This window comes from Lutjanus erythropterus, chromosome 9 (genome assembly GCF_056507025.1).
Source record: "Lutjanus erythropterus isolate fLutEry1 chromosome 9, fLutEry1.hap2, whole genome shotgun sequence".
NCBI lineage: Eukaryota > Metazoa > Chordata > Actinopteri > Lutjaniformes > Lutjanidae > Lutjanus > Lutjanus erythropterus.
Genome location: NC_139325.1, coordinates 5145643 through 5160023, shown reverse-complemented (window position 1 = coordinate 5160023; position 14381 = coordinate 5145643). Strand labels below are relative to the sequence as shown.

Sequence of the window (14381 nt, the reverse complement as noted above, 5' to 3'; positions counted from 1 at the left end):
ACTTAGCAAGGCTAATTTGCCTAATATTACTGTGAACAAACAGTTCTAATCTCATTTTACAGTCTTTAAATGCTTTTATGTAATGCTGGCTGTCAGTAACAAGTCACAGTCATGTTGCAAAGATCTCTGATGGTTCTGTTGTCTGACCAGAGCCCCTCCCTGCAGCCTAACATCCCCCCTCCCTCCAAAACAGTTATTAAAACACTGGAACAGAGCTATCCTTTTAAGTTAAAATGTAAAATGAAAAAAATAAAGCATGACATATAGAAAATAGATGCATATACTGTGGCTAAATCGTTGCCTGACTGTGTCTTTAGTCTTATCTGCAGCTTCTGCTGGTGTGAGCCCACATGTGTGGCTACAGGCTGGATGCTCGCCCGTTTCATCCTCACATCCGTCACCTTCTGCTGTGTAACAGCTAATAACAACAGCCCTGTATTCCAATCAATCAGTTTTTTTAACAGGAAGCACAGCAGTAAAGCAGTAATGATGCCAAATGCTCAACACAGCTCCATCCTTTTAAAAAGTTTACCCACGGTGCAGTGGACTTGATACATTGCACATGCCAGAAACCTTCTCTCATCGTTATTTAACATTTATTTAAATACATCAGTGAGAAGTATCAGATTGATTTGACTTGGGAAGAAATGAATGTGATGCTTGTAATCACAGCCAACGATCTCTGATGATTACACTGCTCATTAATGAGGTGAACATGTTAATTGTTTTTCCTGCCTCCATCCCAGAAGAACCGACTCCATATGAGAACTTCCCAGACAGGCTGCGAGGCTCCCTGCAGGAGGAGCGACCTCTACACCAGCACACTGCCATCTCTCTTCACTTCATTCCTGCCCACACAGCGCCCCCTGTGGTGATCACCACACCTCGTTCTCTTGCTCACACACACACACACACACACACATACACACACACCACACAAATCAGCTTTATTCTCTCCCTCAGTCAGCCACCCACACTCAGTCACGAGGGAGCAGTGCGTGGTTGCACCAGTGTATGTGCCATTTTCTGGTGTGACATTTCACCGTGTGTGCGCGCCGGCGCTGCATGCAGTGCGTGCGGGCGTGCGTGCAGGTGCGTGCATCCACGCATGCGAGTGTGAAGAGGAGCTAATGCATTAGACTTGCTTTAGGATTCCTCAGTGCTCCTTATGGAGGCGGGTTGGAAATCCCTTAGTTTAGCAACAATGTGGTCCAGCCAGGCAGAAGCTCGCAGGGAGAGACGCAGCGCTCGCATTCATCTTCCTCACCGCGGCCAGCTGCCAGCAACGGCAGGAAAAAGTGCAAGTCAGGAAGGTTTAGCAGTATTTCCTCCTTCCTCTGTCACATTTTCAGACCATGTATCAGTCTGGTCTTTTATTATTTCTTATGCCCTCCATCACAATCAGTGTGTCACACAGCACTGATTAGCCCATGATCACAGTCATGAAATGATGTATCTCAACACTGTGCTGGACAGACACAGCGGAGGCAGTACAGTTACAGCTCAGACGGAAAAAAAAAGTCAGTTTGAATGTCAGTTCATTACAGCGCTCCGTTTTAGAACTACCAGCAAAATGGGAATCCAGCTGGTCTGAAGCCAGCATAAAGACAAGTGGGTAAAGCCCAGATGATAATGGATTGTTGTTGCTGAGTTTTGTTGTGGTTCGATGACATTAATATTTTCTGTCACTTTCCAACAAAGACTAAAGTTAATTGTCATGTTTAATGTAGGGCTCCAACATGCATAAACTAGCAAAAAAGGCCCATTACAGTTTTTTGAAGTCGATGGTGATGTATTTAAATGTCTTGTTGTGTCTAAAACTCAAAGATTCTCAGGAAATCTCCACATTTCAGGGCTGTTTTCTGCCATTTTACATGAAAAATTACTTAAACGAACGATTAGTTTCATATTTTTTTTTTTACCACTTGCCCCATCAGGCAAACCAGTTGCCAGATTTACTTGCCTGACATTTACCTGACCTCAGAAAATTCTGATTTAAACTCCACTCAGTTTGAAGGTGGAGGAGGAGCTAGCTAAGGTGAAGGAGCTATGCCGGAGTCATATGAGGTCACCATCTACCAATAACAAGTGTCCCAAAGCTAACAGGCGCGTGAGGCAAATGTTCATCAAACTAAGGCTGCATTTGAAACCGCATACTATACTAGCAGTACCTGCTGATTTGGCCAAAATGTAGCATGTGGTCTGCAGTGTGCAAACACAAGCTAAATCAATGGTATGCCAAAAATAGCAAATAAGATAGCAAAATTGCAAATTAATGGAACTTTTTTTTTTGTATAAATTTTGTGTGTTATTTCATCACTAAATTTACTCCTGAGGCAAGAAGACAACTGGGTAGATTTTGAGTGTTGGCAGATTTACAAAAATTGATACTAATCAAAAATGTACTCTCACCTCATGCAGCAACAACTGCAGAAAAAACCCACAACTGTAAGGTATATTTAAGTTTCATACTGCTGTTATTCTGTAATAGCATTTTGATGGACTTAATTGAAATTACGCAACTGTTGTCAAAGATTTTCACAGTATGACCAAACATGGGCATTACCATTAACAAATACACCATCAGTCAGCAATTTCCATGAAAATGCATCCAGTTTGACTGAAGCAAGGATAACAAAGATGAGGCTGACTTCCAGAGCAAGAGAAATACTAGCAGAACCAACTTTAGCTCCCCCTGTGATGAACTGGTGACTTGCCCAGGGTGAACCCCGTCTCTCACCCATTGTCAGCTGGGATAGTCTCCAGCCCCCTGTGACCCTTCAAGAATAAGCGGTTACGGACAATGAATGAATGAACTTTAGCTCCAACACACAGACTTGCAGTGAAGCAATATGACAAACCACTGACTCTGGTTCCTTCCAGTGATCTGACCATCTCTAAACATCTCTGATCTGATCATCTACCCATCTCTCAGGTTTGGAAAATCATGAAAATCCTCATTTAATTCTTTTTTTTTTTTTTTTTTTTTTTTTTTTTTAGGCATGCTAATGTTTAATTCCACTTTCCAAAACCAGAAACTGCCTGGCCTGGTATACTGTAAAGCACATCAATTAAATGGTTTCACACTACAGTACCTGCTGTAGGCCGTGTAGTAGGTGGTTCTGAATACAGCCACAGTCTGCACACCCCCATACAGGCCTGAGAAGAGGTCTCATCAGGCAATTTAAGGAAAACCACCTGCGTTGGTTTACCATGGACACTATGCAAAGTCTTTCTTTTGAAGTTCCAGGGGATTTGAAATCTTCCAGCCACAGTGTGACGTACTTCTGAGTAAAATAGAATAAACAGACAAGTTATAGTTATGAGTGGGACTTAGAACAAAATGTCTTGGATGTCTTGGTTCAGACATGAGTGTGGATTAGCTCACACAGCACTAAACAGGGAGATGCAAAGCTGTGGAGGACTGCTGGCCTCCACCCACACCTCCTCACCTGTTTTGTAAGATCAGGAGGAAGAGGACGAGGGTGATGCATAAATTATGAATAAATGCATATATTAGACTTCAAGTGGGCTTCTTTTGAAAACATAAACAACATTTTTAACAACAAACACACACCTCCCACTAAGATAGAACTCTCCTAGCTACCGTGACCCACAAGCCAACGGTCAAGAGGAAGAAGAGGGATTCTAATATGAAAATTTGAAAAGTGATTTTTGATCCATTGTGTCTTTAAGGCTACAGTTTATGCTTATGTTATTCTAATATTTTGTCCAAACCAACACATTTATATCAATAAAACACTGACAATGAAAAACTATATGACCCTCACAAGGGTAGAACTAATATTAAACTTATCCATAAATGTCAGAATAACAAGGGTCCTTCTGGGGTTCTTCCCTCTTGGGTTTCTTGTGTTTATGGGGAATTGTACTACAAGGTGCCCTCTGTTATAGTCTGATATATTAGTCTGATATAATTTCTAATGTTAGCATGACTTAATGCTAGCCTGACATAACAATAGCTGGTTTGGTTCAATGAGTTTATGAAAACGTTTCAACAAAAACAACAATTTAATTGATTCAGGTGGACCATTTTATATTGAACATGATACAATATTTGATCACAAAATATCATTTTATCTTGCATTTAAGGCTGAAGCTAATGATTAGATAGTCGATTAATCATAAGACTAGTTTCTCAATTAATCAATATATAGTTTCTTGCCTATAAAACGTCAACATGTTGACCAGTGTTTCCCAAAGCCCAGGATGACTTCCTCAAATGTTTTGTTTTGTCCACAACTCAAAGATATTCAGTTTACTGTCATAAAGGACTAAAGAAACCAGATAATATTCACATTTAAGGAGCTGGAAGCAGAGACCTTGGACATTTTTTTCTTAAAAAGTTAGTCAAACTGATTAATCAATAATGAAAATAGCTGTCAGTTAATTTAATGATTCCATATTTTGTTAATTTGGGGTTAGTTCAAGTTGAAACCATGCTTCTGTTGAGTTGTGTGTTTTTTTCTGTGTGTGTGCGTGTGTCAAGCTGAGGTATCAGTGACACTCCACATATTGGGACAGTACTCAAAGCTCACCGATTGTATCAGCAGACATATTAGTTGCTATCAGTGCATCTCTCTTGGACCTGACACCCAACTACCAATGACAGGGACCTTTATACACACACATAGACACACATACACCAACTGGTCATAGCTTGTTGGCAGCTGTGTCACTGTCACTGTCCTGAATCAGGATTTGACTAAACTGGAAGCAACAAACAGAGAGCTCAGAGAAAAAAAGAGAAATAGAATATTCAGTGCTTCATGAAATGGTATATTCCCCATGGTCCAACATGATGATAGAAAAATAGATATACTGTGTGGTGAGCTGGCAGTTCCTGTCAAAGGCAGACTAGACATGATCATCTTTGTTCAAGCACCAGTAACTATAGCAAACAGTCCCTTGAGGAACCACAATTGGCACAAACAGACAGACAGCAGAGACGGGTCCCTCCAGCCCACCGTTTTCTATATCTGCTCATCATGGGTCTTATCCCAGCGTGCAGTGAGCCAGAGGACTTTTCACCATCCAATCACCGCAAAGTGCAATTCTCACAGAAATCTCCAAATGTCAAAAATTTTTGATGCCAAATCACAACATGAATTTGAATGTGGTGTCCCTCAATTTTGCACCAAATACGTGTAATAAATGGTATCAACCTCAGAACTGCTGCAACAACTTCAGTGACCTGACAGAGCATGATAATATCCATCATATCCTTTCATCATAATGTTTTAAGCCCTTCTTCACCTACAGAACAATTAACACTATATATGCTTCCATATCACCCAGGCTCAGTGGCTTTTTCATTGGTCTACTTCACATGCATGACTTACCAGTGACTGCTGACCAATTAAAGACTCTGTGTGAAGGTTCCATGAAAAACTGACCAGTGCACAATAAAATGTTGGAGCGTGAGTGGAGCTCCCAACACTTTAAACTGGGAAGACAAAGTGTTCTTTTCATTACAGGCATTTATTTGCACATCCATGCTTTCAAACATGCTCTGAAACCTAGATATAAAAAAAAAAAATACATGAATCATGAAATGAGTCCAGTACAGAACAGAGCGTTCTCAATGAAAACAGCCATTAAAACAAATGTCTCACAAACACGAATGCTCACCTCATCCATTACTTAGAGGACTATAAGCAACATTCACTATCAGCTATCACGTTGCTAATCACTTGAACTCTGCTAACAAATAGCTTTAAACATAACGTAGAAACATACCAATGATTCTGCATCCCTCAAGGATTCAAGGGAAGTCAGAAAGGAAACGTCAAGCTTTACTAGTCTTGACCCATTATGTTTTAGCGTTTAGCTAACAGACTAAACGCTAGTAATTTATATTTTACTAACAGCTGAAGACTGATCCTTCCCTCTGTATCTCAGTGCAGAGTGCTTTTAGTCTGTGTCACTGTGTCCTTGTTGGTTATTTTCCAAGCTTTATTAAATATTCCACACTAGAAAATGACTGCAAAGCTGAAAGTGAGAGTGCCTGATGTGCAACCAAGGACACAGCCCAAATGATCCCATGGCATTGTGGGTAGGTTGTATCCGTCCTCCTTCACCTTTACTTCGTCAGTCATTTCTGGCGCCTTCTCACAGCTCTCACGATCGTGCCTCTTTTGTTCAGATTGAGTCATGTGCCTCCTCATCTCCTCGCATCTCTCTGATCCATCCTTTAATCACTCACTGCCTCCCCTGCTGTCCTATGACGGCTAACAAATGAATCCTTCCCCTGCTCCGTGCCACACCACATTTCGTGACACAAATCACACCACATCACACACGTACACACACACATACACTCTCAAAATTGATTTTTCATGGACAAAATTTCTATACGGAAGCTACCAACAGCCAATATTTAGTCCCAAAACCTTTAGCTTTGACCGTTTGAATGTCAGAACAGTCCAAAAATAGCCCTGAAATCACCAGTCCTCTCAACTTAAAGGTTAAAGATTTCTCACACAGCACAGGAGCTGTGTTCTCAGGGAGGACATATCAAACACAGACTCCTGCTTCTCTAATTACCATATCAATTTAATGATATTTTTAAAAAAATATATATTTTTTAATATAGAATTTGTATTTACATCCCCCAACCTACCAAGGGTTACTGAGACTCTTCATTGCCACCAGAGTGATATTGACTAAAACTCTTAGAAAACATATGGTGTCTTTCATCCTTTAGATTTGATCAAAAGGTCACATTAGAATCAATGCAGGTTAAGCTCTTCCTATTGATGACACCATTGACAGGTTAAAACAGATAATCAAGTTGTGCCATATCTATCATGACAGAGGTCGACCACAGTCACTGGCCAACGTTGACTGAAAGTCAATATATTAATCTAGCCGTTCACCCCCCCGACCCCACCTGCTGATGTCACCATTGAAAATGTGTTATTTATGAGTCTATTCAACAAGTGAAGATGCATCGAGAATACTGTAACACAGAAATACAGCTGCACGCATGCTCGCTAGCAGGCCTGACTCCTTGAGCTGACCAGATACCATGGTTTAAGAAGTTCTAGGTTCAATGCCCAGTCTAGATGACCCTTGGCTCCTCAGGGTGGGCTCTAACCAAGCAAACATATTACAATGCTATCATTTGAAGAGGTCTATGCAGCACCTTGTTGAGCATGTCTCTGTTATGTTATTAATTATTCATGGCAATTAAGCAGCGCTCCAAAATATACAGTATGTTCTGTGTGGCATATTACTGTAACTACACCTCAGTTGTTTTTGCCTTCAAGGGATTTGGCAGAAGTTCAGAAATGTCCTGAATTTTTCAGGACGTCTAGTTTACCCCACATTCCTACCATAACTGAAAGAACAGAAAATAAGAAAGAGATTTACAGGCTGTACCAGTCGTTGTAAGACTCCTCTCCACCTCAACTGCAACTTTGATGTAGACTGAAAATGACAGGGTACATGAAATAATGACAGAAAAAACAATTCAGTTGCCAGAGAAGAATGGTGATATTGGGTGATTCTAAACTACCCTGGATTATATTCTACCATGATATGTTTTTCACTCAAATGTCAGTTCTTCCTTTCTGCAATATCTGCAGTTGAAAAGTATGGTACAGGTTAGGGAATGTTGATATTTTTATTCCAGCGTTTAAGTTCCCATTAAATGGCTAGCAGAGTGCTTATAGCTTATGTGTTTCCCGTACAAGCAGGGAGTTAGTAATAATAGCTAATAGCGCTCCCACCATGCAGCTATAGTGGTCTATGGATGTACGAGAATGGCTCTATTACCTGACTGTTGTCGGACTTGGAGCTTCCAGTGAACACAGCCAGACCAGGACCAAAACAGCCTCCAAGATCCAGTCTGATGACATGGAATACAGTACCAAGGTGGATTTTTTGAGAGATTTTTCTCTCTAAACTGGGATTGAGTGAGGTAGCTGCACGGCTAACCAAGCTAACAGGAGTTAGTGGATAACTACTTTAGCAACAAGTAAAGCTATCTTTGCATCAGGAGTTTCTGAAAATGCCCTTGGTACTTTATTCCCTGTTGGTGTCTGAGGCTGTGTTAAATTCTGGTATGGCAATGCTCAGAGGGAGTTTGCTAACCCTGGTTCCATTGCAGCTAAGGCTAGAGATCTATTTGCTGTTTAACCACACGTTTGTGTTCATTAATGTGTAGCGTTAATTTCTTAGGGTGCACACAACCATTGCTCCAAATGGATGCAGGACACACAAGGCAGCCATGATGTGTTTGCAAATACAGAGTTAAAAGCAAGTATATCTTGGCTAGCAACTAGTAAGCTAAAGCTAAAGCTCCTCAGGAAACTGTAATTAAATCACAGAGTGTTGAAGCTGAGGAGCCAGAGGATTTGAGAGGGAAAAACAGAAAATATTTTCTCCATAAAATATGATCCAGTTTCACCCAAAATCGTTGAATAAAGTTGTGTACAGTGAGGTCCAGCCACATGAAACACTTGGCTCTGGAGTGTTTCTTAGTATAGGCCCCCTGAGTGCAGGATGAGTCATCAACATTTTCAAATCATTTTACAGCAAATGACAAACTCTAAAATACCAGTAAAAAACCTGATAATACCTGCAAAATTACATTTTCTTGACAGATGCTCATGTGTGGATGGCGTATAGTGATACATATGTGAAATAAACACTTAAACATCGACTTTGACTTTAGGGAAACTTGAGGGATAGACATTTAGGGACTGCCTTCTACACAAAAAGGGCACAGCGTGACCAAACACGGGCACTGGAGGTAAATTGTGACTATGGATGTATGACCAGAAATACTGGGCTCAGAAATTGTCATTATATCTTCCTTTCTAAGTTAGATTTCCACTGACTTTTAGGCCATATCAGAGACCACAAGGCAGAACTCCCACACTGCATATGATGAGCCAAACTCCTCATCAAGCCCCGATGAGCTGGACAAGAGCAGAGCTTGAGTGCTGACAGCAGGTCTCACCCCTCCATCTGCTGCTGGGCGGGACCTCCAGTCCCCGCTGCAGAGAGGGAGTGAAGGAGGCTGGGAGACAGCCTGTAATCTATGAACTCTTCTGTTACTGATGGTATTGAGACCAAACGGGTCCAGCTGGGTATCGCCCAACCCAAGCAGCAACCATCTATCCTCATCAAGTCCGGTCCATCTCAAACAACTCCTCCTCTCAGCTCTTGTCAGCCTCTTCACTCTCCTTTACCCCCCCCTCCTCCCACTCTCGCCTCTGTATCTATTGTCTTCACTTCATTCATCGCTCACAACTGTCACCTCTCTATTCCCCTCTTCGCTGCCAAAACTGCCCGACCTATTTCCACACAGAATCCATTACGTCTCCCCGTCCTCTTTTTATCTTCATCCACCAATTCAATCCATCCAGTCGCCCATCCAGCCAAATATTCACAGACTGCCTGCCTATTCCATTTGAGCTCATCACAGGGTTCCATCGCTCACTCTGAACCTGGGATTATCATCTAGGAGATGCTTCGCCTGTGTGGGTTGAAGCACACGGAGGGAGAAGAAAAGCTATAATGCGTCCTTCTCTTCCTATCACTACACAAGCCAACACTGGATGGTATATTTCTTTTTTATTTTTCACACCTTGAGGCACAAACAGCCCACACCCCGCTGTTGAGCACCATAAGCGGGATTACATAAGTGTGATAACTAGCGGAGAGGAGGCCGGGGCGGCGAGGGGATATTAGCGGCTCTGGAGACTGGAGGAGGATAAGGCAGGAGATACCCACCGCAACATCTTCTCTGCTTGGTTGGCTTCCCACGACTGGCTCAGTATCAGCCCACTATCAGCCCGGGGATGGAAAGATGGGGAGGCAGCGATGGTGGCTCAGAGGAGGAGGAGGAGGAGGAGGACCGAGAGAATAAGACCACAGGCTGATTAGCGGACTGAGAGTAGCAAGAGGAAGGAGGGAGAGATAGATGGTGGAAAGGTTAGGGGGAGAAAGGGGAGCCGAGAAATGTTCCATCCCTCTGGCCATAGTCCTGACGAAGCCAGGATAGAGATGTCAGGCCACATCCTGTCTGCCGAGGGAAGGGAAGGGGAGCTGGGATCAAGCAGCAAACAATTAGACTTCAAGCCACAGGCCCTTAGCCAACCGCATTTCTGCCTCTCTCCTTTTATCTTCCTCTTTTGTCTCTCTTTACATCTCTTCCCCAGCCCCCATACCCGTCCTGAGCATCCCTAGAGCTATCCAATATCAGCACTCGATTCTCCTCTGTTTCCACAGGCTTCCTGGAGGCCGATCGAGTGTCCCTCTCCGGACCGCAGAACAGACAGAATATGGTGCCGACCTCGCAAGGTCACCAAGCTCGCTTCCATCAGATGAAACCCTAAACCTTCCATTTGCCTCTTTTCTGTGCCTCTTTCTCTCTTCTACTTCAGCCAGACCACTCCACTTGCTTTTGAGCCAATGTCACCCAATTATCCTCACTTTTCACAAATCATACACATTTTCACGGCTTGATTGCTACTGAAGATGCCATTTCTCTGTCATTTTGCTGAGAGCAAGCTAAACTCCGAGGGTGACCCTCTGAGGTCAGACAAAGCGAAAATAAATCTATTTTTCTTGAAAACAGGGCTTGTCTTTCCCTATTGTCTTACAGAAAAACAGAATTGTTCATTTTTCGAACTAAAGGGCTTTTAGAACCTGTGCAGTGGATGTACACACAAATAAGGATTCTTCCTGAGGAGTTGAGGTTTTAACCAGAACTATGTGCTTGTGAGGAAGCACAAGATTCATCAGGGGTTCTTTGTAAGACTGAGGGTTCCATTAAAACCCCTTTTCATCCAAAGAACCATTTTAGGAAGAAATAGTTCTTCAAGGATTGTTGAGATGCTTGAAGAACTCTTTTGTCAAGGATTCTTTGTAGTATGATATAAAAAGTGTTCTCTGTAGAAACCCCTTGGTGGGTACTAATAAGATGAAACCCTTGGAATATACAAAGGTTGTCAGTAGAACCTCCTTGGGTGGGTTCTAGTAGTAGAAAACCCTTATTAGTATGCTTACAAAGTGGAAAGTCCCCAGAGAGGGTTCTGGGTAGAGCCAGTACAGAATGGAAGGGTTGTCTGTAGAAGTAGGTAGGTAGAGTCTTTTATGTTAGATTCTCGGTGGAACTCTCTGAAAGGATTGTGAAACCTCTATAAAAGGTTCTACCAGGAACCAAAAAGGGTTCTCTTTTGGGGACAAGCCAAAGAACCCTTTATGATTCTAGGTAGCAGCTTATTTCTACAAGAGTCTCAACAATGATGAACATGAACAATGACTTTTTTTGCAAGTAAGATTTTAGAAGACAACTTTTTTCAAGTTAAACAACCGTAAATCTCTCTACTCACCATTTATCTCTGCATCTTTTCCGCTCTCTTTCACACTGGGTAAACAGTTTTCCAGGTAAACTCCATTGTGATAACAGCTATCCCCCTCGCTGAGCTGCGGTGGCGGCTCCCAGCACAAACACGGTGTCTGCATGATGCCGCAGGGCCTATTCGACGTGCTCGAGGCCAGACAGTCCTCCAGCCACTGGCACAGCATCTGACAGGCTGCCATGCTGGGGTTGCGCTTTCCCACCACCAGGAACTCTGTTTTGAAATCCCTGTTGCCCTCGGTGAGGGGCGTGCCCGCCCGAGGAGGCCCCTTCCTCATTTGGAGGAACTGCTTCCCGGCCTCCAGGAAGGCCACCGGGGCGGAGGTATCGCACAGCCTCACCACCTCGTTAAAGCTCTCCATGCCCAGGTAGGTACGCGTGGTCTCCAGGAAGGAGTCGTACTGGAAGGTGCGGAACTGCGACGGCACGCAGTCCTCTGTAGGTTTGGTGACCTTTATGAAGATGGTGTAGCGCCGAGGGTCGGGGTTCTGCAAGGTCCAGGAGCACGGAATGGAGGGGAACACCGATGAAGACAGAAAGAAGCCGAAGAAGCGGCTCTGGACTAAGGTAGAGCAGGAGTCAGACTCTGGGCCTGATGGTGCTGCGTGGCACCAACCGTCTATCAGCAGCAGGAGCAGCACAGGGAGAGGCCACCTCGCTCGGCCACAGATCCAAGAAACGACACTTGTCATGGTTTGAAGATGAAGAGAAGGGGTCACACGCTGACGGCTGGTCTCTGGCTTCAGAGGACTCAACTTCCTTCTGTAAAGGGCAAAGGAAGAAGAGGAGGAGGCGGAGGGGGAGAGGACGTGGCAGTGGAGGAGGAGGGGGAGGAAGGTTGCTCTCAAAGACCCAGCAATCGGCCCATGGCTGCATCAGTCGACCCCGAGATTCACAAGAACCTGTGAAATGGAGGAGACAAGATATGAATTAGACTTCGTATCTGATCACACGGAGCGGGATTACACTGATTCTATTTATCTCGGCGAGGAGAAATCTCTATCAGCTGTTACTGTTTGCACTGTAAACTGAGAGCGACTGCAGCGACTCGGGCCTCAGAGAACAACAACAGGTTGAACAGAAGCAGACGGAGGGAGGGAGGGAGGGAGGGAGAGAGCTGGTGGTTTAGTTAAGTTTTTCTTCATTACACGAGTTCAGATTGGTCTCTTCCTGAGAGACAACTGTTTTCCTCACATGTCTGCTCCCATATTTCATCTGCCAGCTCATTAATTTGTCCAATTATAAGACTATTAATTACAAAAAAGGCAACACCTGCAGTCATTCATTACTCCACTTTGTCAGGGATGAGCCACAGACAGCAACATCGTGATCAATAGTCCTCTTTGTTTATGCTTATTGAAGCCAAACAATTAGCTGGTTTTTGCTTTTAAGCACATATTCAAAAGATGATAGCAACATATTTTAGTTTCTACCATTTCCTCTATTACATGTATATATTATATGCAGAGCCGTTTCCCCTTCAGTGGCTTTGCCGTTTTTAAGTTGTTCTAATCAATGTTTCTTTATTGAAAAGCTACGGTGTGGAAAATAGTTTTAGAATGGTAAACAAAATCATTCAAATGCACACTTCTGGTTTGCTCTTGTAGTTACAATTGCATAGTTTCAGCTGAAAGCACTGATTGATTTGAAATGAGTGCTTTTTTTAAGGCAAATTGTCATCCGTTGTTAAAAGTTATTGTATGAAAACAAAGGCTGCTTGGTTGGCAGCGCTGAGGAACATTTACAAGTACGTCTGTCAGAATGTTTAGTGCAGGTTTGAATGAAAAATAACACAATGTAATGAGAAGCAGCGTGTAATGTAACATTCAATTGCATACCACAACTAAATTGAGAAGTTCCGCGGAACAAAGAAGCTACAAACTGCAACATTAAAATACAATATTTATTTGATTTAAAGCTGCATTAATTTTTTGTTTTTAGATGATGTCACTCATAATGATAAACTCACAATTAACACAAACTCTGCAGCTCCTCTCAGGTCTGCAGAGTATTAGAGTCAAATTGTTATTGCTGTTTGTTTTACAGTCCAAAGCCTTCCTGTTTTGGTTAATCATTTCCTTTCTAGTTGCAACAAGCTGTTTTCACAGAAGAATGTCAGATAAACCTGCTCTCTGCTACCTACACAGCAGACAGGCAAAGTCAGCAATTAGCTGGCAAAGTTAGTGGAGCGTTTGGCAGCCAGATATCGCTCTGAGGAGTTTGTGGAGGTCAGGAATACATTAATACAGAACATCTGATTGATATAAGTCCCAGTAGCAAATCAGGTATTTGCCCCGAGGCTCAACAATAAGGCCTGCCCGCTTGCCTGTGGCAAGTAAAAAGCCATGTTGGCATAGTAAATGTAGCCACTCACTTGCCTGACTGGACAAGTGGTCAAAAGAGAATTGAACTGTTAAACTATTTTGATTATTGATTAATTGTTAAAGGAATTATTCATGGAAAACTGGCAGAAAATGTTTTCAGTCTCGCTCACATGGAGATTTCCAGCCTTTCTCTGCTTATTATCATATTAAAGTGGATATTTTTGGTTATGGGCTGACAAAACAAGACTTTTAAAGACATCACCCCAAATAAATAAGCCAGTTTGTACTGGGACAAGTACATTTTTGACCAACTTGCCCATGAAAGACATAAAGACATTAATGTTGAACTCCATGCCATGACATAACTGATACAGTTTGTTTGTTTCTATGTGAATTTAGTTTTTCCCACTATCAATTACTGTAATGGTCACAGCCACACATGGTAATATCATCCCATTCACTCTCTCCCACCGTATTAGTTTGCTACCTACACAAGTTAATTTCATTTGCAGTCAGCTACGCCCAAACAATTCCCATCACACAGTTTGGTTGATTCAGACGATTCTATTTGTTTCAGTCCTACATGTTTTAATGGAGTGCACATATTTTAACACTCTAAGCTGACACACAGTTACTTACAAGCAATTTTCTGTTACATT

At 42.6% G+C, this 14381-nt stretch overlaps 1 protein-coding gene across 7 annotated transcripts in view; it reads right to left on the bottom strand.

Moving 5' to 3' along the window:
* adgrb1a (adhesion G protein-coupled receptor B1a) overlaps positions 1-14381 on the bottom strand; it is a 237656-nt gene that overhangs the window by 165594 nt on the left and 57681 nt on the right. For all 7 annotated transcript variants that reach the window (XM_084725977.1, XM_084725975.1, XM_084725981.1 and 4 more), the window contains exon 2: positions 11370-12300. In XM_084725977.1, the coding sequence (XP_084582103.1) occupies positions 11370-12090 (721 nt within the window). In that variant the 5' untranslated portion in view covers positions 12091-12300. The remainder of the gene's footprint in view (positions 1-11369; positions 12301-14381) is intronic.